The sequence below is a fragment of the Tenrec ecaudatus genome, chromosome 16 (assembly GCF_050624435.1).
Source record: "Tenrec ecaudatus isolate mTenEca1 chromosome 16, mTenEca1.hap1, whole genome shotgun sequence".
Lineage (NCBI taxonomy): Eukaryota > Metazoa > Chordata > Mammalia > Afrosoricida > Tenrecidae > Tenrec > Tenrec ecaudatus.
Genome location: NC_134545.1, coordinates 62,712,521 through 62,737,051, shown reverse-complemented (window position 1 = coordinate 62,737,051; position 24,531 = coordinate 62,712,521). Strand labels below are relative to the sequence as shown.

At 51.5% G+C, this 24,531-nt stretch overlaps 1 protein-coding gene across 1 annotated transcript in view; it reads right to left on the bottom strand.

Moving 5' to 3' along the window:
* CCDC6 (coiled-coil domain containing 6) overlaps positions 1–23,811 on the bottom strand; it is a 116,069-nt gene extending 92,258 nt beyond the window's left edge. Inside the window, exon 1 of the mRNA XM_075534541.1 lies at positions 23,327–23,811. Coding sequence (XP_075390656.1) covers positions 23,327–23,629 — 303 coding nt within the window. The 5' untranslated portion in view covers positions 23,630–23,811. The remainder of the gene's footprint in view (positions 1–23,326) is intronic.
* Between the last annotated feature and the right edge of the window lie 720 nt (positions 23,812–24,531).

The window sequence follows — 24,531 nt, the reverse complement described above, 5'->3', positions numbered from 1 at the left end:
TGGGTAAAGAAACCATGGTACACACACACATTGGAATACTAGGCATCCCTAAAATACAGCAATGAAAACCCACATGATATGGAAACCGTTATGCTGAGTGAAGTGAGTCAATCACAAAGGGATAAAGATTGTAAAAGCCCACTGCTAAAAGGAGAAAAACAATTAAACGAATATTAGGGAGCAATTCCAGAACAAAAGGGGAGAAGGCTACCTACTAGCCATGGACCATACATCACTTCCCCTATGCAAACTTTACAAGAGTCACCTTGAAAGAAAAGACCTTGGCTGGGGTCGCTCCTTCAGAGGGGTGTTAGGACAGGTTGACTTGAAAAACAAATCCAGGGACACTTCTACGTATATAGGAGTTTTTCATCAAGAAGTCATTATGCATCAATAAAACATCCCAGTCAGTCCATGTCTGAAAGTCTGATATTAACCCATGAACTCCTTTTCAGACTCAAGCAGCACATGCAATGATGCCAAATGCAGGAAGATCGCAGGTCGGTGAGTGACAGGTCTTGTGGATCCAGTGGCAGTGGAAGCACCTCAGTGCTGGCATGAAGCTCCTCGAGCTGCGTGTGGCTCTCCAAGGCTTGCACCAGGAAGGTGAAGCAGAGAGAGGGTGTCCACCTCAAGGGAGGAAAAGAGGCAGAGGCCACGCCCATAAGGAGGCATCAGGCTGTGACCTGACTGACGGGCTGGTCTCTACCCCTTCATTCTTAATTATCAAGGTGACATGAAATTGTGTAACTACCATAGTGGGGGAAAGGGAGACGACCATCCACCTGATGCTATACAACTCTGAGACAAAGCCGTGACAAATCAATGGGCCCTCTAGAGGAATGGAAGGAGAACCTTGCTGGAAAACCCAGGAGAGCAAGGTGGTGAGTATGGTGGGTGAATAGGGAGGGGCAACCTCACACCACGAAGGGAAGCTAAGCAATGATTGTAGGAAATCTCGGGGCACAACAGACCAGACTTTATGTTCCTGGATAAGCACTGCAAATGTTTCTACCCACCCCTTGGTGAACCACGCACGCCTTGGACTAAGCACCATAATAACCTTGGACATGGACCTTGCAGAAAGCATGGCATCCTCCAGGACCACACCAGCGGGGCTCAACTGAATGAGCCCTGCCTCACAGCTGCCTGTACCCTTGGGCTGAGGACTGGGGTATTCTGATGGGAGAAGCCACAGACAGTGGCCACCCTGAGGCTGTGGAAGTGGTGGATCTCGCAGGAACCCCTGGCTTGGTGGGTATCCAATGGAAAGGGACCCAGTACATGTTTAGTACTTTGATGGTCCCCTTGCATTGATATAAGGGGTTTTGCACCTGTAAGAAACAGCACAGGAAGTTCTCCCCTGGCACCAACCCCCCTGCTCAGTGTACAGAGCGCTCCCTTCACTGGGAGAAGGACTCGTGCTGGACAACAACTCACGGGGCAGCTCACGCGGAACTGTACCCGCACAGACGACTCACATCGAGTGCTGAGCTCTGTGAGCGGAAAAATTGTTAATATTACCAATGCAATCGCCTCATACCCCAGGGTGAGAAGTGGCACGTTTTCTCTTTTTTGTTACTTTGGGTTTTTGTTTGTCTTGTTTGTTTTTGTCTTGTTTTACTTGTTGGTTGATTTGTTGCCATTGTTATTGGTCTTGTGAGTTGTTGATTTTGTCATAATATATGTGCCAAAGTAAACCAGAGTCATGGATGACCCGTGGACAAGCCGATGGATGCTGGGCTCCCACTTAACTCTAGCCCTAACCCAAGGGCAGCTAATTCTGAGAACATGGCCCTGCTCAATACTCATCCTCATGAAATGATCACAGCACAGAAAAGTGTGAAGAAAGCAGATGGTGCCCAGCTATCAACTGGAATACTGTCTGGGGTCCTAAAGGCTTGTATTCAAACAAGCAGCCATCTAAGTGAGGCATCAACTACGTCCACATGGAAGCACACCATCCTGTGTAACCCAAAAATGACAATAAAATCCAAGAATGACGAAGGGAAAAGTGGCAAAGCTTAAGTTGTGAACACCCAATGTGGAGAAGGCTACGGAGGGCAATGGAAGGCCAAAATCCATCAGCAAGAGCATCTGCTCAGACTCCGCCTCTGGCAGATCCCTGGTAACCACAAGCGAGGAATTCAAACAGCTTTCCTAGTAGACAGAGGACTGCAAGCTGGAGGATGGGGGATCAAACCTGCTAGAATCTGATGGTTGGTCAGTTGACTTCCCTCTTGACCCACTTTGAATTTGCTCTAGGCTCAAATATTTCTTGCTTGTTTCACGACAAAAAATTCTGTCCTCCAACAGAAAGGGGGGTGAAGGGAGACATCGGATAGGGCAAGATATGACAAAATAACAATCTATAAATTACCAAGGGCTCATGAGGGAGGGGGAGAGGGGACGGAGGGGGGAAAAAAAAGAGGACCTGATGCAAACGGCTTAAGTGGAGAGCAAATGCTTTGAAAATGATTAGGGCAAAGAATGTACGGATGTGCTTTATACAATTGATGTATATATATGTATGGACTGTGATAAGAGTTGTATGAGCCCCTAATAAAATGCTTAAAAAAAATTCTGTCCTCGCTTAAGGGTGGCCTTTTCTTTCTACTTTTTATTTGTATTTTTAATCACTATTATTTTCTTGCCGTTTTTATTTTGTTTTTGTTTATCGTTTCTACTGGCTTTCCCAGTCTGTGAGAACTGCAGACAATAGCTGATGCAATGGTCCATCAGGGAGGTGCGGGAGGAGGGGAGACAGGGAGGGTGAGGCGATATGGGGAGCCAACAATGAATGCGGGAGGAGGTAGGGAGCACCAGAACTGATTGTGATTAGGTATACACAGCACATTTTAACAACAATTTAGCCATGGAAGTGTAAGATATGTGAATACTCTATCAAGAAAACAAGTAAAAACACAAAAAGTTTTGATGCCTGGCTCTTATCCCAAGACACTGAGCCGTATGACCTGGAGCACGTTGACGTCTGAAGTTTGCTAGTGACTGATGAACAGCAGAGACCAGGAACCGCAGGCATATCCTTAAAGCTGAAAGATCATCAGCTAAAGGAGGAGCCCAGATGGTGCGGTGGTTACATTTCGGGCTGCAAACGACAAGGTCAGCAGTTTGAAATCACCAGCTGCTTCTCGGAGAAAGATGAAGCCTTCTCCTTCCATAAAGAGTATAAAAATTTAAAAAATAAAAGAAGAAGCAGGAGCAGCACTGCCAGTGATTCAGAGCTGACTCAAGTCCCCCTGTGAATTTCTGAGACTGCAATTGTTTTATGGGAGTAGAAAGCCCAATCTTTCCACTTCCCGAGGAGCGGCTGGTGGCTTTGAACTGCCGACCGGGCAGATAGATCACAGCCCTGAGTGTAACCACTACATCCATAGGGCTCCTAAAGACCTCCTAAAGAGTAACTCTCATAAAGAGTTAAGTGTCTTGGAAACCCACCGGGGCTGTTGGACCCTGCCCTCTGGGGTCGCTATGATTCAGAATCAACTCAATGGCAATGAGTTTGTTTTGTTTTCTGAGGTCCAATTGTACAGGTACACGTACACAAACACCCCAAAAAGAACATAGACCCAAGCCCCCATGTCAGAGGACCATTTAAACATTAATTCACTGACAAGCTAACGACAGCAAAGGAATATAATCCGCACTCCCTCTCACAATTTCAATTTTTTAAGTTACAAAGCGGCCATGTTGCTGGAGGCCTCACAGAGGCCCACTCCAGCAGGCACCCTTGCTAGCAGGCTGCCAATCCTCACCTCCTCCTCCTCCTCCCAATGAATGACCATGAGAGCCACATGCACTTCTTGTTCCTAAGTGTTGGCTAAAGAACCAGAAGCAGACCAGGTGTGGGGGGGTCGATTCCGACCCAGGAGATCCCGTGTGGGCAGGACAGAACGGGGCTCCACGGTCGTGTTTTCTAGGCTGTAACCTCCGGCCAGCCTTTCAGTTGGTAGTCTAGACTTTCACATGAATAACTTGCAGGCCTTTTTGCCTTCTTCCTCAAGGGGCTCTCCGGGTGGAAAACACCCTGGCCAACTACCTGGAAATACCACGTGCCCTGTTTACTAAGGTGCGGCTCCCATGAAATAACTTAGTTGAGAACACTCCCCAATGCCACACACGCTGCAGATTCAGAGAGCTGGAAATTCTGGGTAGAGATCACTCGTGTTTTTCTACCTGTCCAGTAGACATGTGTCTGGATACGCTGCCTACAACTTTCTGTCTAGAACTCTCCAGCCCTGTTAGTTTCACACACAACCCCATGCCAGCCGATCTGGAAACCAGGGCAGGATTCTCCCCAAGATGTGGACCACACATTTCCCAGCTACATTAACTGCCTGGCAAAAGTCTGGTAGCCTACTGCCCAGGGCTGTTGGCCTGAAAGGCATGTAGCTAAGTCCGAGCTGTGGAGACTGGGAAGCCAGTCTGCATGCTTTGTGAGCACAGAGCCAGCGTGGCCAGGCTGGCAGTAGGTAAAATGTGCTGAAGCCTGCGGTTAGCAGCAGCAGAGGGCTCCGTCTGGGTCAGCAGCCTCAGGGCACAGGGGTTAAAGGCGTAAGGCAGAAAGGCAGAGGGGAAAGCAAGGATAAAGCGTTTGCTGACAGAGAAACCTTCGCTGGCATCTGATCACAGGAAAGCCTGTGGTGAGCACTTTCCAAACACATTCACTAGCGGAAATACTACCAAAGCTGTTAGATGTGATTACGGGATAGTGGTTGTTATGGATTGAATTATATCCCTTCCTCTTCCCCCGGAAAAAAGGAAAAGAAAAAAAAAAAGGTTATGCTCAGAACTAAACTCCACACCCGTGAATGTGACCTTATTTGGAAGCAGAGGCCTCCCAGTGGTAGGCACTGGGTTAAGATGATGTCATTAGGGTGGTCTGACGGACTGATGCCCTGATAAGAGGGAAAGGCCCTGAGACACACAAAAGGGAACACAGCCCGGTGAAGAAGGAATCAGAGGCTGGGCTGGTGCTGCCATCAGCCATGGCATGACTGAGAGGGCGAGGCAGGAAAGGGGAGAGTCTGACCTGGCCAACACTGATTTGTGGTCTCCCCAACAAGGGCCCCTGGCGATGCAGTCGCCCACTGGCTGCCAATCGCCAGGCCAGCGTGCTGAATATACAAGTCACTCCCCGGGAGAAAGAGGACCTAAAACCGTCCAGCTTCAGACCGCCCGCCCCCCTCCCCACCCCATCCCCCGGCAGTTCCACCCTGTGATGTGGGATTGCCGTGAGTCGGAATTAACTCAACGGCAGTGGGTTTGGTTTCATTTTTTGAGTGTCCCCAGAACAGTGAGAGAACACATTCGAGTCTTTGTTTTTGTTTGCTTAGGCCGCCACCTCTGTGGCAGCAGGGCTGGATACTAACACAGTAATTATCAAGTCCTTAGAGGGGTAGCAAACTATTGGAGACTAAGGAGAGGAATGGTTGAGAAGCTGACAGCTCTACAAGGCAGGGAGGGCAGGTGACCAAGAACAAGGCGGACCCTGCTGACGACTGGTGGGCTGAGAGGTGAGTAAGTGAGCGTCATCGCACTGTGTATTACCACACTGAAGAAGAGACTGAAGAAACCCCAATGTTGAGGTGTGTCGTACAAGTACAGCCAGGATGTTCCGTCTCACACACTGTGGACATGTTATTAGGGGAGGCCAGCCCCTGGAGAAGGACAGCGTGCTCGGAACACGGAAAGGCAGTAAGAGAGAGGAAGGTCCTCGGCAAGATGCACAGGCACAGAGGCTGTAAGAATGGGCGCGCACAGAACCGTGAGAGTGACGTGGGGCCAGGCGGTGTTTCTGTCAGTTGTACAAAAGGTCGCCGTGAGTTGGAACCAATTCAGTGGCACCTAATGACAACATTCTATTTCTGCACGTGTTACAATTTTCTTTCATAATGAAAAAGTTTACACAAAACCTACGGTCATAAAGTGAAACATGTCTCACTGCAGAACCATGGGGGAAATCTGACACCTGATCTGGGGCTGGGCGCCCAAGGCTGTGCGGAGGCAGCCTTGGCATCGCTGACTTGGGCAGCCATTGGGTTTCTCCTTTAGAAACCAGCATCCTTACGAGAACAGAGACCTGAAGCACAATGAGATGTCACTGACCATGACCATGAACCCTGCGGGTGTTGTCAGGCCTCCCCAACCTGTCCACCGGCCTGAGAGCACAGAGAGCAGCTGGCCTGGAGAACAGGCTCCCCACCGTCAGCCCACTAGCCACCAACAACGACAGGGACACACGAAAAGCATGTTCTAAAAGTGGCCTCAGAGGGGGAAAGAAAAAGAGGTGGGAGAGACCTCCAAGCCCCCGTTCAGGCACTCAGGAAGCTACAAGCTACTGCACACTGTCCATGCTGTTCCTTCTTCCCAGGAAGCTTTTCACTCAGAACCGACCGGGAGGAACGCAAACCAGGGTGTCACCAACAGTCTGTCTCCTGAGAGTGTTCGCCAAGTGCCCTGGCCCAACACGGGCATTCCATTCTCACATCTGCTGAGCTAGTCCTGTGCCCGTCTGGCCCAAGACCCCAGAGCACTGTCCTTCTGTCCGGCAAGGCAGGGGGCGCACAGTGCGCAAGCTGCCTCTCGCAGTTCTGGGAGGCTCCCTGCCTCCCAGGTGGATTTAGTGGTCAGCAGCACTGGCGGGAGACTAGACGGGGAAGGGAGTGGCCAGCCTTTCCTGTGCAGCGGTCCCGGTGTTCTCTGGGTGACCTCGAAGCCCTGTCCTCCAGCCAAGGTGAAGGAGTGGTATTCTGCTGTGGCAAACCTTTGGGTGGTTTCACTGCCCCTCTCTGCTGGCTTCTTAGCAACTCTACCACGGAGACAAGTCACCTCCTGCACTAAAGTATCTCCCTTTCAAACACTTGGCATGGTTGTTTCCTGTGTGAACATGAATGACGAGCCAACCACCTTCCTCCAAGCCCTGGCTGGTCACTTCGTTCCCACCTCTGTCTGCTCCTGGGCTTGGCTGTCCTTGGCCCAGGGCTGGGCCAGCGGTCATTCGCCGTACCCTGCCGTCCTACTAAAAGGCAATCTCCGGCCTATAGCTGGCATGAGTAGGCATCCAAAACAAGGTAACTGAACAAACACAGACGCCGCCTCGGCATCTGTAACACACCCTTCGAGGAGGCCCACCCAAAGAAAAGTCATGGGACATCTATCTTTAAGGGACAAAAGGACTTTTGAGGAGAAATTCACTGTACGAATTTACTACCCAAGAATTAGAGGAAGTACCCAAAAAGCAGGGGTGTCAAAGTGGTGGCCCACGGGCCACATGCGGCCCCGAGGAAATTGTACGTGGGCCACAGTGCTCTGAAATACAACATAATGAGGGAACTGTGTGTGTGGTGTTGCCTCAATCTCCCCTAAGTGCTCTTTTCTTCATAACAGTATTTTCTGTTTTCACTTTGACACCCCTGCTCTAAAGCAGCCATTGGTCTGAAGTGGTCATTGCTCTAAAGCAATGTCCTTTGTAGAAATAAAAAGCCATGAAACTTCATAGACTCGCAGAGAAGCCCTCCAACGCCGGTCCGGAGTCAGCGTGCCAAACTCCGGCCCTGCCACCTGCCAGCTGCATGGCCCAGGCAAGTTCACGCCCTACGCCTCAGCTTTCTCAGTCTGCTAAATTGCAATAATTATGTCTTGATGTTTTGTTAAGAACTAAATCATAGGTTCCCAAATGTATTTGGCCTACCGCCTTCTTTTCAGAAAAAAATAATAAATTTACTCAGTGCCCACCCCCTAGCCATTAAACACTTTAGTACTGTAGCCCGTAACCCAGGATAAAGTGGCAGAACTTAAAACTCATCGCTACCAAATCGATTCTGACCCACAGCAACTCCAGAGGGCGGGGTTGATCTGCCCCTTCCATGGGAGCAGGCTGCTTCATCTTCCTCCTGAGGAGCAGCTGGTGGGTGAGAACTGCTGACCTTGTTTTTAGCAGCTCAGTGCTTGGCCCACTAAGTGACCAGGGCTCCCCCAGGATCTCCCCCAGTGAGGGTATCATCTTTCTACAGCCCCCCGGATTGTTCTAGGCCTCCCGGGTCTCGGTATTACCCACTCTGGAAACAGTGGATTAAATCAAGCAAGTGCACATGGCTAGTCGCCATGATTTGCCTAATTGCTCCAGGGGTCTCACTCCACTGCCCCGGAACAGAAGAAAAGCCAGCCTATGAGACTGCATGGGTGAGGCACATTACGGAGGAGTGTCTGAGACAGGCTAGGGAGCGCATGTCTTTCCCGGGACCTTCTCCTCCAAAGGTCTGGTAAAACTGCCCGCCAAACCACTCGCCTGCGGGCCGACTGCCTTCTCAGTGAAGGCAGGAGAAAAGTGGGGCCCCTAAAGATCCGCGGTTGGTGCCTCGTGGCACAGATATGGGAGAGGCCAGCAGACAGCTGTCCCTGTGCCATCTCGGGCTCAGGAAGAGGAGAAATGAAACAATGGGTTAGGAACCTGTGCCAAAGAGGGGAAGACACCTGAGACGGGCAATCACAGGGGACCTGGAAGGTCGGCGGGGGTGACACAAGTGACAACAGCTGAGGAAGAAGGCTCCGACGACGAGCCCTGAGGAGAAGGCACTGGGCTGCCTGCTGCTGCTAAAGCAACCTTATCTCCGATCCAAAGAGGAGGAACAGGAAGGAAAACGGGCAAGAAGCAAATCCATCATCACTGGGTAAAGAAGGGAAAAGACGCGCATACCCACTGCGCCCTGATGACTTGTGTTGGGGTCAACCCCATCAACAAACACAAACCCCTCATCAAGTTACAATGGTAACTCCTCGTGACCACCAACCCAAAAGGACAGCTTGAATTACCAGCCTCTGTGGGTTACCAAAAAGGAGCCCAGGTGGCACAGTGGTTACAAGTTGGGCTGCCAACTCCAAGGTCAGCAGTTTGAAACCACCGGCTGCTCCAAGGGAGAAAGACAGGGCCTTCTACCCCCATGAAGAGTCACAGTCTTGGAAACTCACCGAGGCAGTTCTGCCCTGTCCTGCAGGGTCCCTATCTGTCAGCACTGACTGGATGCAGCGAGTTTGGTTTTGAGTTGTCATGTTTTACCAAGGTTATAAATCTTTATAAAGGCACATTGCCACATCTTTCTCCCACGTGGTCAAGTAAGAACCAATCAAATAAGGGATTGCTATCATTAGCACTAATCTCCCCGTATCTGAAAGATTCCCATGGGAAGATATCCAGGTACTGGGGAAGAAGTTTAAAAAAATAAATAAATCAAAAGGCTTCATTAATCTTAGCAAGGTTCCTATCTCCCTGATGGATACCAAAATCAAAATCCAGTTTCAACTCATAATGACCCAGCATAGGGGATTTTAAGGCTGTAAATCTTCCAGGAACAGACAGCCTCTTCTTTCTCCCAAGGAGCAGCTGGTAGGTTTGAATAGCTGGTTTTGAGATAAGCAGCCCAACCCCCTATCCCAGAATCCCACTAGAGACACATCACAAGAAAAGCCAAGAGCATTCCTGAGCCCCAAAAGTTAGCTTCGTTCTTTACAAGGCAAGCAGGGCTCCTGAATTCCAACCAGGTTCCCTCCCGGCCCTTCTCCCCAAAGCCTTCACAGCAAGCCACGGGGAAAGTGCCTGGTCAAGAGCAAGCGCCTCATTGCTCAAAACACTCCCAGACTGCTACCTCTGCTGCTAAGTCTGCTGGGAGAGCGAGTCAAAGGTCAGGGAGAGGCGCTGAAACAATCCTGAGAGAAGGCCCTGCAGGCAGAACATGACTTGCTTCCCACTGTCCTTCCTGACTCATAACAGGTACTGCCCGCCTGCAAAGTCTGTCATTCTCAAAGGCTACCATGTTTTGGTTTCTGTTTTGTTTTTAAATCAGATACTAAGCAGAAATGGCCCTTGGGAACCGTCTGCCCAAGTCCACCTTCTGGAGTCCGCATGCCATAGAATGGGGCTAAAGGTCAGAGGTAACAGGGAGCGGGATTTGATCAGCTTGTCCCCACTGCTAACGTGTAAAAAGGAAAACAAGGACAGGGTACAGGTTGGCTACATGCACAAGAAATAATGGAGAGACCTGGAAAACTACAGAAACAAATGGATCTTTCCAGAATCGTGTTTGCCTCTCTGTCCTGTGCCAGGTTGGTTTCATCCTGGCTCATCAACATCTCAGAAACCAGCCAAGTTCCAAAGCATTCCTTTCAAATGCCTGGGAAAGAGGCGGCCTAGGAGCCAGGCTGCAGAGGTAACGTTGTGGGCCTCTCAGGAGAGTGCAGGGCTTGCCCTACCTCTGCCGCCTGCGCTATTGTGCTACCATTTCCTTTAGGACTGACGAGCGAGCGCCGACTTGATTTTGAATTGTATTCTACAAGACAGTACAAGTGTGTGTGTGTGGGGGTGGGGAGGTTCCTAATTCACACATCACCAGCGCGTGTGTGTGTGTGTGTGTGTGTGTGTGTGTGTGTATAGCAGGTTCCTAATTCACATACCACCAGCATTTTTCCAAGTGTTATTGTTGGGCGACCCTGAGTCTGTCCCGATTCATAGGGGCCACATGTGCCGGAGCAGAAGTACCTCAAGGGGTTTCCTAGGCTACCATCTTTCTGGAAACAAATCACCCATCTTTGATTCCATGGAGTAGCTAGCTGTGTTCGAAAGACCTTACCGCATAACCAAATGCATTCCGGTGCGCCACCAAGTGTATAGCCAGCTATTTGACCCTTATAACACCTCTTTCCATCCTCATAGGGGATTGGACGCTACTCTGGCAGTAACTTTAAATATCACCGATTTAGCAGGTAAACAAACCAAGGATCAATGGCTCTGAATTCAGTGAATCCAACAGAGTGCGCAGCATAGCTAGAACCCCAACTGCCTGGAACCCGTGATCTGTGGGACGGCCAGCAGGCCTGGAGCTGTGCTTGGCTCCATCCAGGACGCCCTGAAGCCCAGTCATTAACATTGCGGGTGGGGGGGTGGAGCCACCCAGGAGGCAGACACAACAACTCAAAACAATTCCACAGCTACTACCCAGGGAGGGCACTAGAGAATCTCTGCTGTGTACTGCGCAACAACATGGATACGGTTTAATATTGGTAAATGCACAACCTAGAAGAATGAATCAAAGAATCCAGACACGCAAAATTGCATTCTGTATAAATCCACTTCTATAGAGTTCAAGAGCAGGCCAAACAAATCTTTACTCCTGGGAGTCAGAATAAGGACAAAGGAGGCTTCAGGGTTGCTGATTTGGGCAGGTGTTTGAGCTGAGTGCCTGGGATTCGCTGCTAAATTCATTTGTAAAAGCACTGAGCACAAGTGTGTACACTTTACTCCATCAATGCTACGCTCCAAGCAGTCCCAAGTAGCCGCGCTGGGCACCTTTCTGAATAAGCCCACAGACTTCATTGAATAACGCTGCCATTTAGATGGGAGAAAGATCGGGCTGTGGCTCCTGGAGAGAAGTGCAGGGCCTCCCCCTCAAAGCCAAGCGCGCTGCCATCGAGAGGATGCTGCCTCACAGCAGCCCCACAGGACAGGGTAGAATGGCCCCTGTGGGTTTCTGAGAATCTAACTTGTCTTTCTCCCGCAGAGCTAGTTGGTCACTTGAACTGCCGACCGTAGGGTTAGCAGCCCAACGCGTTATTCAGCAGGGCCGAAAGGCCTAGCAACCCTTCCTTATGTAAAGTCGATCCGAGCTGAACTGGACTCGATGGCAGAGGGATTTTTACTACATCAATAGGAGCCCTATGGCACAATGGTTAAGTGTGTGTCTAGGAACCAAAGGTTGGCAGTTCGAGTAACCCAGTGGCCCAAAGGACAAAGCCGAGGCGGTCTGCGCCTGTAAAGAGGGGGGCCTAGGAAACCCTGCAGGGAGCAAGCAGGTCCCCTCTGTGCCATGGGGCGTGTGCCGCACAGTGGTGTGGAAATTCCAAAGATCTTGCCAACACAGGGCTTTTCTGTGCCAGTCACTGCCTGCCTCCGAGTTCCCGGTCCCTCAGTCCTTCGCCTGTGACTTGGAGATGGCAAAGGGCTGTTGGGAAGACTGAATCAATCCCAGCCATAACGTGTTTGGTACTGGAGCTGGCACACAGTACCAGCAATATGTGGCTCCTGTTACCATGAACTCTGACAGCCCTACAGATAAGTGACAAAATCCTCTTTCAAAAAGTTTACAGGCAAAACGCAAATAATGGGCCTCCAACTAAGCAGCTGTGCAGTCTGAGGAATGCAGAAATGCTTCACCTTTACTCCCCGCCCGCCCCAGCTCCCCACCACTCACTCCCCTATCCCTCCCTCCACCCAGTTAAGCCCATGGCAGGATTCAGAAGCAGAGCCCACCAGACTTGCCCACCTGGGCCCTGATCACCTCCCCACCCTCCTCCCACCTTCCACTGGACTGACTTCAATGGATCTGAAGTCACCTTTCTTAAAAGCCATCTCCTTCCAGAGAGCCCTCCTTAACCAGGCCTTGCACTTCTGGACCCAGTGGGGGGCTCTCCTGCAGGCCCCCTGGGAAGAACCCTGCCCGCTGTTATGAATGACACACTGCTTGACACTCGGATGTGATCAACAGATTCGACTGGGGGGGGGGATCTACACTGTGCTAATAACAACTGCCCTCTTGTAACTCAACGGGACCCTCAGGGGGGTTTTGAGGCTGTATATATTTACGGAAATAGGCTCATCCTTCTTCAGTGGAGTAGCTGATGGGTTTGAACAGGCAACCTCATGGTTAGCAATCCAATGCTTAACCGACAGTGCTGGGGTACTGAATACTGCGCTAGTCAAACTCTCTTTAACAAGTGAGTACAGCAGTAAGTACAATGATATTCATCACAAAAGGTTGAGCTGCAGCAGAAACGGCCATGTTCTGGGGTCCACTGGACAGGGGACAGGGTTACTGTGGGCCGAGAGTGTAAGCCAAGAGCTAATGTGAGAAGCTGACTGGGCCAGAAAAGCGAGCACAAGCAAACACCCACCCCCCACCTCCTGAAGCACCCTCTCCATCACGGCTTCTTTTCCAAGAGAGGGACGTGGCTGCCCTGGAAACACTCCCTTAGGCTCAGCACCTTGGGAATCGGCCCTGGTGACACGGCTGCCCTGCCTAACTGAGCCTGCACAGAAGCCACAGAGAGGGAAGTGCCAGTAAAGAGATCAAGATGAAGCTATCCTTACTGAGCATGCACCCCACCCACCGAAAGGCCATGGGCCCGTGTTGGCTTCCACGAGGAGGCCAGTCTGAGATGCAAATCCCAGTCCCACTTGAAAGTTATCTGAGTGCCCCGATCCAAAATGCAAGAGCACAGCTGGGGATAGCAGTCAGCACTGAACACAGGAACTGTGACAAGGATTTAAAATGATGCTGAACGCAAAAGCCTTTCAAAGGTGCCTGCCCCATAGTAAACGCTTTCCACAAAATGATTTGGGAAAGGGCACTTCAAAAAATTTGTGGAAAAATTCCATTCTCTTTTTGTCCCATTTTGCTACATACTTTTGAAGCCTCCGTGTAAGACACTGTTGGTAAGATTTGTTATTAACTTCAAGCTGCCCCCGCCCACCATCCCACCTCCAAGCTTCCTGAAATTTTGGCTTATTCAACATGCTGCCAAGTAAAGTAAACACAATACAGGCCACTGGGGCGGGGGTGGGTGGTGGGGGACTAATCTACAAAACGCTGGGCAAACTCCTCTCTTTCCTGGGTGACAAACCCTTGCCCTTCATCCGCCATTCTCCACATCCGGGTACTTGGTCTAACTACAAAGTAGGACAAGGGGCTTCAAGTCCAGGGCTGTGCAGAGGCCAGGGGGCCTCTACAAGTCCGCGGAGGAACAGACAAGCATCCAAGGCAGGCTAACCAATGGGCAATAATAATTCAAGTGGGAGCAAGGTAACGACTGACACTTTTATTAAAATTCCTTTAGTCCAAACTCCCAGCTCCACTGCCAGGATAATAAAGGGGGGAGGGGGGGATAGCAACTTTTATAGTTCAAAGGAAGTTTCTCTTTAAAAAATACAAAATGTTTTAAGTCACTGAGCCCCCTGGGATACTTAAGGAATTTCTAGATAAAAAGCCCCATGCACTCAAGGTTCAAACGGATTTGAGACACTTAATACACTTTCCAGAAGAGAGGGTCTGTTACCAGGCAGTGAACTGGCCCTAGGAAGAGTCTGAACCTCTAGTTGTTGGAGCAGGCACTTAGAATTTTACTGGGTTCACAAGGCATTCAAATCATCTAGCTGATTGCCACCACCACCCCCTCCCCCCAATTTTACTTTCTCTGTAATCTGGAGCTACTAAATGAGGCAGACACCAATGTTTTGACTCTCAGCAAATGCTTTTGTTTAGACAAATTAAGGCCTGTCTACTAAAGAACCACATACACACAGACAGAGTAAAAGCTCAATAGAATAAAAGTTATCATGTAAAGTCTGCCAAAAAGACAAGAAGACCTTTCTGTGTAAAACACCAACTATAATTCTTTTTCTCTTGATGTGCTTATTTCAACCTTTCCAACACTGTCACTGAGGAAAGCAACACGGGGGAACTATTCAACGCAGGTACTAGATTTTTTGGAACCTTTCTGGTGCATCGAAAATCCATGCTGATTTCATTCTTCCTCTTTCCTTCTATGGAAGATGCCTTTGAATTCTGACCTATGTCTGACTGCAGTTGTCAAGTGTGCTCCTGTCAAAGTGGCCTCATTTGATCCTCCCAAGTCCTGAGGTGCCCTCCTGAGTATTAACTAGCTCGCTGTGGACACACACCTGGCGCCTGCTGAGGCTGGCTGGATTTGGAACAGATGAGCGGAAGATTAGCGCCTCAATCAACACTGCTTTCTTGGAAAAAAAAAAAAAAGGTGGGGCGGGGTGGGGTGGAGGGGTGGAATCTGAAATTGCCCATAATATTTCTAATTAATTTTCATGTATGAAGTCTTTGTTTTCACACAGTTCTGGATTCACACTGAGGAAATTCAGTCCACCCAACAATATCCCATGAAAGGAATGTAACAGGATGGGGAAGAACCACCACCTAGGTAATGGCAATCTACTGACAGATGCAAATTGGGAAATTAAAACATCAATGACAGTTCTTTTCAATCGCCACCAAATAAAAAAAGAAAATGAAAAACAAACAGAAAGCCTCCTTGGGCCACCTCAGCCAGGACTGAGCTGAGCAGCAGCTCCCCCTCTTTGCCTTACAAAGCAAACCACAAGCTAATTAAATGGCCGGGAATGTGGCTGTAAAAATGAATGGCGCGGGGAGGCGGGCTGCCCTCTCTAACTTCACCAGGGGAAGAAGACTCTAGCAGCCTCAGAGACCCACGGCTGATACCTGGGGTGGGGGGATGGGCTCACACAAAGTGTCTCTCTCAACCCTTGTAACCAATTCGGACATCAAGTGTCCGTCCCTGTGTCGCATTTGATAGGTCATTTGTCAACACAGAACTCACAGACAAGCAACTACAGGATTCATCAGGGAACTAAGAGGCATAAAGCCTAACTCGGGTCACAGTTCTTGGGTCAGGGCAGCTTCTCTGTGGCCCTTGGGCTCCCCAGCCTCCGCCCTGCTCAGGCAAGAGTGGCCCAGCTCTTTAACTCGGCCGGCCGCTAAGTGCCCCACTCAGTTAATAAGCCTTGGTCACACAGGGCCAGCTCTCCCGCTCTGTGGGTGGCTCAGCAGCCTAGCTCCTCTGACAAAGGCCCGGAGGTAACCCACTTCCCCAGCAAGACTCCTGCCCGCAGGCACTCGGCTCTCCAGATTTCCAGCCCACCGCATCTGGCACAAAGTCTCCATCCCACCAGTCTCATTCTCCTGCCGCCATTCCCCCATACGTTTCTCAGCATTCCCACGGGGTGGAGGAAATTCCAGCGCAATGATCCCAATCCCAAAGGATGCACTCGGCTTCCATTTCTCCCTTTTGATGGCGGTAGATTTCCCCTGTCTGCCTGATTCAAAATGAGGGCTCACTTTAGTGGGAGCGGAAGGGTAAACGTGCCCACTTCATTAGGGTTTCATATGCCTGGTTTGCTTGGTCCCACTCCCAGAGCAAGCCGTCACACGACCCTTTCACAGGGTTACCCAATTCATAACAATAGCACAATAACAGTGATGAAGTAGCAAGGAAAATAGTTGAATGGTGTGGGGTCACCACACGACATGAGGAACTGGATTAGAGGGTCTCCGCATGAGGAAGGCTGAGAACCACTGACTTGGTGGGCCACGGGCAAGTCACTTGCATGACCCCACCTGGTCATTTGGTGGGGGTTCCAAGACTACGGCCAGAACTTATTTCACTGCCATCGAGTTGATTTCAACTCACCTAACCGAGGTCCAGCGCGCAGGACGACGACACAGGGTTCTCCTGAGGCAGAAGGGCAGAAGCAATGTCCTCCTCCGAACGCCTACAGGAGCTTGCTTGACCTTTTTACATTTGCTTCCACTCGGTATCTGAGTCCCCATTTCAAACCCTCTTGGCTGGAGAGAATTGGGTCACCCTGCTCTGAATCCTCCCCAAAACGCATGCGGACGGAAGTTGAGTGCAAACTTCAGTGGGCTGCTGGCGAAGCCCCTGCATCCCTCCCTGGGCCCTTTCTGAACATCCAACACACAGGCGTTGTAGGGCGTCTAGGTGAGCTGAGCTCGCGGCAAATCTGAGGGTGCAAAGCAGACTGCTCAGAGCTCTCTTCCAGAGCAGATCGCCACGCCTTTCTGCTGGTGCCCCGCGGGGGCTGGGTTCTGACCATCCCCTTTGCAGCCAGCCTTTGAGTGCATCATCATCTGGCCTCATTCAGGCTTACACAGCAGGTCTTTCAGAAGCACTTACAGGTGGAATCCTCCCTACTTTAAGTCGTAGTTCCATGTGTTGTTGTGCGTCTTCCAGAACAAAGGGGTGCACTGCAGAACACTCTGCAGCATTACTTACGCGAGTACTGTGATGACCTTTAATTACTAAACGATACCGTATAAAGGAGCCTACAGGGGTAGAGGATGATGTGTTGGACTGCTAACTGCTAAGTCAGCAGTTTGAAACCCCCAGCCCAGGGGTCCTCAAACTTTTTAAAACAGGGGGCCTGTTCACTGTCCCTCAGACCCGTTGGAGGGCCGGACTATAGTTTAAAAAAAAAAACAAACTATGAACAACTGCCTATGCACACTACACGTCTTATTTTGAAGTAAAAACAGCAAACAGGGCAAAAATACCCGGCAGGCCAGATACATGTCCTCGGTGGGCCACATGTGGCCCGTGGGCCGTAGTTTGAGGACGCCTGCCCCAGCCCATGCGCTGAAGCTAGATGTGGGTTTCTACTCCCATAAAGACTTCCAGTCTCAGAAAACCTCAGGGCCAGTTCTACCTTGTCTTATAGGGTTGCCAAGAGGCAGAATCACCTCAACGGCAGTGAGTTTGGTTTTATTTGGAATTTGGCACTGAACACATTAGAGCTCAAAAAACCTATTGACCCAGAGTCAATTCAGGACCCCAAAATCAAAATATGGGAGAATTCTAAAAAAACTAAAAAGCCAAACTCACTGCCATATGGAGTCAATTCCGACTCCTGGTGACCCTTTAGGGTGGGGCGGGGCAGGGCAGGGCAGGACTGCCCCTGTAGGTTTGTGAGTAGAAAGCCTGGTCTGCCCCCTGCAAAGCCTGTGAGTAACCCACTAACCACCCAGCCTAAATAATACCTGTCAACTCAACGGTTAACCTTTAGCAACCTCGCCTTCCAAGACAGAAGGCCTACATCAAGGAATGTTTGCAGTTTACCAGTATGGAACGAAATTCACAGCTGTGGATCTGACAGCCCCAGAGATACGACATTCATTCGACAAACTCAGGGAAGTTGAACTCTGCAGCATAACACTTCCCACAGACCCTGGTGATTAGAAATCAGCATGAATGTGTAAAAGAAGGGGGTAAAATGCTTCGAAATGGACTGTGCCGGTGACTCCACAGCCCTTCTCGATAAGACTGAACCACTGAATTGCATGATATGTTAATTACAGATCAATAAAAAAGAAAAGAAGTGTTTTCCAGAGCATTAGTTTCCCTGTCAGGAACATTTCAATCAGCAATACGCAGGAACATACTTAGCCTGCGAACACTGACTTCAATTTATCTAAAAGCAGCTGCATTGTGATTGAACACAAAAAGCAGCCACCTACCTTCCATGAGAAAATGGAGAGGAGACAGATCAGTTCCTCAGCCTGGGTGCAAGCTTAAATGCTCGGATTAGCATCTCTAGGTATAAACACTTCATTTTTCTAAGTAACAACACTTCAAGGCAGGATATAAAATAAGGGGTTTTTTTTAAAGACATACAAGTAGCCTGTCACGAGTGACACCTTTTCACCCCAAGACCTACTCTACAAACCACACTTGGACAAGGATTAGCAAATCACACAATCCTGTCTTCAAAACCACCCCAATCACAACTCTATGAAACCCCATCATTGTACCGACTGCATTCCTCCATTATTTCCCACAACTGTTTCCCTAGGGCAACTGTGGGCAGTTCGAAGTTAATTCCTTAAGGAAAGCCTGGGAAAGATCTGTTGCCGCCACCAAAATCAAGGCAGCACACACCTAAAACTTCCAAAGGGCCACCCATTCAACCATCCCCATGCAGATACCCCAAGAAGGTAAGCCTAAACTTATGTTTGTACCCTTTCAGAGGTGAAATGTATCTTGCATAGGGATATGCTACAAGGTAGCCTACAATACCACCCAGAGAGAAGGCAAGGGATTAGGGTACCCATTGATGGCTGTGGCCCCCAAAGTATACAGTGTATCCATTCAGCCACCCAGTCTTCTCCCCAGCACTGGTGAATGTGATGGCTGCTATTGTTGGGGACAATGGCAGGATAGTTGGTCCTGGTCCTATAAACTCAAGATAGGTGAGGTACAGGAGACCATCTCTGTACCTACTCCAGTCAATCGATCCCCCACAAGGCCTCTAGCATCAACTCAATGCACCTGTAGAGCGTCTGCCACATGCAGATAGCACCCTGCAAGGAATTCATCCATCTACTCGCAGATGCCTGTGAGATGGGGGACAGTGACAGATGGACCCTGTGGGGCCACATCAGCAGGCACATGACCCAATGTATGGCTGAGGAAGTGGCAGTAGCTGGGCAGACAAGATGGGGAGCGGTGGGGAGATAGGAGGCAGTACATTCTACTTGGCTTTATAAGGTAGAAGGGGAGCACAGCAAGGCATGTGAAGCTGGAGGTACAGTCTAAACACTTTCCCACTCCCAGCGAAAGAGTATTAGAAAAGACTGTCACTCGTCCACTTTTTTTTAATTAAGTACACTCCGTGAAACACAGTGCTACCTAGAGCTGTGAGGAACTGCACACAGAAGAAACTGAACTCAGTCTCTCTTAGAAAAAGTGGGCTGTGTACAGGGAGACCTAGCTGTGCGGTCATACTTTCCCTAAAGCTGGGTGTTTCCATAAGCATCTGCGGGGAAAATATTTTATACAGGGGGAAAAACAGACGCCACGCCTCTTGACCAGAGAAATGCCAACCTGATAGCTTCAGGGTGTCTGCCAAGATAGTCTGAAAAAATGGAAAAGTCTATGGAGCTTCCAGGGGAAAAACACCCCAAAATGCACAGCATCAACTGTACGGCAGCCCTGGTTGGTGAATGAAGCCATTCTACTGCTGACGCGGAAAACCGCCAGGTCTCCTAAATGTGTTACGTACGTACGTACATGGTTTTTTCTACAGGAATTCAAAACATCTCTATATTTCTGCACTTCCCTAAATCTCTAAGAAGCTATCCCATAGATCCAGAGTGAAAAGAGGAAAAAGATATTTAAAAAGTGGTGTCTTATTAGAGGGCTTCTTTTTCCAAAGCAAAATCTACAGTCAAAAATCTCAACTGGTATCAAAACAAACAAACAGGTCATCCCAGAGAGCCAGTTCTTCCTGGAGGTGAGGCCCTGCTAACCCAGGCACACTGGCCATTAGCTGAGAACTTTAAGGCCGCAGCTATATCTCATCTGCTCACCCACCCCTTCCTTTCCTCACTACACTGCAGACACACCACAATCACATACATCATGGCCCGCATTAGGAGCTAGGCAGATCTGACCTACTCTCTAAAAGCTATTCTGACAGGTATGCGGGGTGGGGCGGGGTGTGTTCTGACTTAAGAAAGGTGATGGACAGAGCATTTGTTTTGTTTTTGGTTTATTTCCCCCGCTCCACAGACAGAACAGAATCTACAGTCTACAGCCTGGTCCCACTGCTGAGTTAATGACTGAAAGAGAATAGTCACTGGAAACATTCCATTCTACATCAGTCCCCAAATAGAACACACGGGGCAGGTGGAACTCCCAGGTGTGCTGGGCACTTGTAGAAGTGAATGCAGGACATCTTCCCCCTGGGGCAGGGTTCTCAACCTGGGGGTCGAACGACCCTTTCACAGGGGTTGCCCGACTCATAACAGTTGCAAAATTACAGTGATGAAGTAGCAACGAAAATAATTTTATGGTTGGGGGGTCACCACACATAAGGAACTGTATGAAAGGGTCACACACTAGGAAGTTGGAGTACCACTGCCCTAGATGTTTACCTCTATCACTCAAGATGCTGCGTGAGGACACCGACCAGTGACAGCAGTCCTTTAACACAGGGATAGCTTGCTTGGCCTAAGTACTCAAATACCAAAAAAGACACGCGAGCCCACCAAATCGGGCTTCAATTGGCCTTCTAACTTGTCTAAGAGGGAGAGAGCCCTTTTTTCTCCAGGGCGGGGCTGACTGGCCATGTGCCTTCCTGAACATGCTCAAGGAAAAGCAAAGACACTCATAATCACCTTTCGAGAACATGAAAGTTAATATAAATGGAGGGGAATGCCAGCCAGAAAGGCAAATAATAGGATCCAGGCACTGCCATCTCTTCAGATTAACTAAAACAGTGCAAAATCCAACAAGGCCTTCACTTCATCAGACACGGTTACCATCTTCCTAGGCAGCTACTAGCACAGGCAAGGTTTAACGTCAGAGTTGTCTGGGATTCTGCATTAACCTTGACACCAACCACCACTCAGCGTTGCTCCACAGACTCTCTGCAGCTACAGACACATTCATGGCGTCACAGGTGGTTGCCCTGTTGTCTGTGCCGCTGCTCCACCACCCCCCCCCAACTCCAAATGACACGCCTGGTTGTTCACACCTATAGCCCACTTCAATCATGTCAGTTTGCAAAACCTTGGAGAGACTCTTCTCCACAGCTATCGTCCAGCTCCTTGGTAACATCTGACAAGTCCTACTAGGGATGAACTCAAATACTTAGGTGGCGCTAGATCTAGTCCCCAGACATCAGAAAGGAGCCGAGAAGTTTCAGTCCTTGCAGGCCACCCCCTAAACAACTGGTTTAATCATTACTCAGGAAGGCTGCAGAACAGTTTGCAAGTGTATTGGATTGAATTTCAGTTTTAGTGCAGGGTTCTAAGAAAGAAAGCAACCCCTAAGAAATATTTCTTATCGCTAAGGAATAAAGCAACCACTTTGCACACTCCCCAAGCCAAAGATTCAGAGAGCCTCGGATCTTACCCACTCGGAATGAACAAATTTGTCCACGCAAAGCCTACAGTTTGTGTACAGCTTACTTATAATATGGCCAGAGTGTCAGACAGATAACCCTTTCATAGTCTCTCAACCCACCCCCTCCGCCGCCCTCCCCAACAAACACAAACCGCTTGAATTGCTCCCTGTATGCAAGAGGCTAGATATTCCACCTCATAAAAGTTTTACCAAGTTCAGTGGTTTACATCCTCCAAGAGAGCAAACTCTCTCATTTCTGAATCCAAACTTTAAATAAACTGCCTTCATCAACTCCCCACTCTTCTCAAACCCCTCTCTCAGCCCTAGGAGCCCACAGAGCTATCTCTGCAAATTCCTCCCTAAGGGCACTTCAAGAACTCCATCATGGGAGATGCGTGCATGTTGCTCTAATTCTACCCACCAGGGCTGCATTTGAGCACACCGTTTCTTTCGACAATCTATTTCTAATTAGGCTGCCAATTACACGGAAACTTTGATGGAAAGCTGGCCACCCGGCTGCAGAGCCTGAGCCAGTGTTGGGGAGATTAGGCGCTCCTCCACACAACTCTTCCTCCAAACACAGGGTCAGTCAGCTTCAACGGCCCCATTCCGCTTCCTGGATATGCCTTCTGATGCAGACCCCAATTCACCCCTTCTCCTTTCTCCGGGGGTCGTCCCCCTCAGGCTCTAGGGTGCAACCGATCCCAGGGTTTCTAGACACTTTCTGCTGCTGGCAGGGAAATTGTTTTGATCGGAATCGTTTTCAGTCTGAGGAGTCTGCATATTAATGATGTGGAACTGGCAGGGACTTTAGGTGAGAGGACACGGTGTACTTCCCCCATTCTGTTTTGCCTCATCACCCTATAGCTTACCCCTTTCTGGGGAGCTTCCCGGGGGCCAGGTGGGTAGAGAAGAGCCAGCCTTTCTCCCGCGGGAAGTATCCAGACTCAGAGGCAAGATAGCCCCCAGCCACTCCACCGCCAATGAAGCAAAGACACGTACATCTTGCTCAGCTAGAGTCACGGCCGCCGCTCTTCAACCAAATGCAGCCCTAACCGGGTCGTGACCGGTCCAAGATGTTGTACTTTCACCGCTCCACACTCCCCTTCCGCCACCCACCCGAACGAAGCCGCTTCCAAGGGAGGTGTGGGTGCACCAGCTCCGGTACCCGCCCTTCCCTCTCCATCCAGGCCAGAAAACTCCACTTCCCGGATTCCGGGCTGTACTCTCCCGCCCCCTCCCCGGGCGATCCAGCCAGCGCCGTCCAGATGCCAGCCGAGTGCCCAACCCAGCAGCGCACACCCCCACGGGCCCACCCCACCCCCACCCCCGGATTGCATCCCAAGCCAGGCCCCTGGAAGAGGCCCCAGCTTCCTCCCTAGCCCCTCGCCTCGGGCGGCCCAGATTCGGGACGAACCCCGCAGGCGTGCAGCCGCGGAGGAAAGTCTCACCCCGCCCCCCAGCCACGCCGCCAACAGCCAGTCTGGCCCCGGCGCGGCCCCCTCCCCAGAAGTAAAAGGGGACCCCGTGCGGTTGCCCCAGCAGTCCTCCGCCGCACTCGGCGACGGGCCCGGACCCCGAGGAAGGGCTGGCCGCCCTCTCCTCCGCCGCCAGCCCCCACCCGCCCCCGGGGGCCAGCGGGTTTCGGTTGGGAGGGCTGGCGGCGGATCCCCGGGAGCCTGGGGCTGCCCCGAGGCACCTCGAAGGTGCCCGGGTCGGGGCGCAACCTCTCCCGGGGCCGGAAGGAGGTCAGCGCTGCGGCGCGGCGCGCCCCCCGGGGGGCACTCACGATGGTCACGCTGGCTTTGCGCAGGTCGCGGTTCTCTTCCTGCAGCGCCTTGCACTTGAGTTTGTACGTCTCCAGCTCGATCTTCAGGACCTTGTTCTCCTGCTGCAGCGAGGCCAGGCGGTTGGTGAGCTCCTCCAGGCGGAACGGCGAGATGACAATGCCCCCGGACTTCCCACCGCCGCCGCCGCCGCCACCGCCACCGCCGCCGCCGCCCGAGGTCGACGAGCAGGACGACTGCATGGCGGCCGAGCTGCCGTGGCCCCCCGCCCCGTCCGTGTCGCTCTCGCTGGCGCTGTCCGCCATGGCCGCGGCGGGAGGAGGAAGAGAGGAGCAGGGAGGCGGCCGCGGCGTTGGCTGGGCTGCGAATGAGTGGGCGCCGGGCGAGCACCGGGGAGCGCCGCGCGAGGCGCCTGGCACCAGGGCGCAGACTCGGAGCGGCGGCGCGAGAAAGAGAGGGAGCTTCCCGCTGCCAAGGGACCGCCTCTGCCAGAGAAGAGAGACCCCGCCCGGGCTCGGGCAGTATTGCACTGGGGCGCGCTCCGCCTGGGCCTGGCGCGCTCGCGAGGCCGCCCTGGAAGGCTGGTCGGCCGAGCGGGGCCCGCCCGCCGCCGCCGCCGCGAGCCGGGAACGCGCGAGCACGGCCGGCGGGCGGGCAGAGCCAGGCTCGGCCGCCGCGCCCCCAGCCAGCCGGCCGCACGTGGTCCGGAGCAGGGCCTCCCAGCGCTGGGGCGCAAGCCCGCGGCCGCCCAGCCTCTTCCGGGCTCGAGCGCTCGCCCTCGGGGGCGGGGGGATTGCAGCCCAGCGTCCCAACAGCCGCGCAGGTGCTGGGGACACGTGGAAAGGTCAGCCCGGCGGCGGCCTCCTGCAGCCGCGCTCCACCGGGGCCCAAGCTCCCGCCGGCCGCGTGTGCGCGTGCCTCCCTCTGCCTGCCTGCCTCCCTCCCTCCCTCGCCCTCGCAGCCCCGGCGGGTCGGCCTTCCCAGGGAACAAAGTGCCGGGCTCGCGACGCTTTGGCTGCAGCTGAGAGGACAGAAAGTTCCCGCACGAGCGGCCCGGGGCGGTGAAGCAGCGGTAGCCACGGGTCAGCCTCGTTAAAAAAGACACCGTGTCCTCCTCACGCCCCCTAATTGCCTTTCTCCACCACACAGCGCCCCACCAGCTGCAACTTTCTCATTTTGCTTTTGCATCGTGGCAATAGTCGCAGCT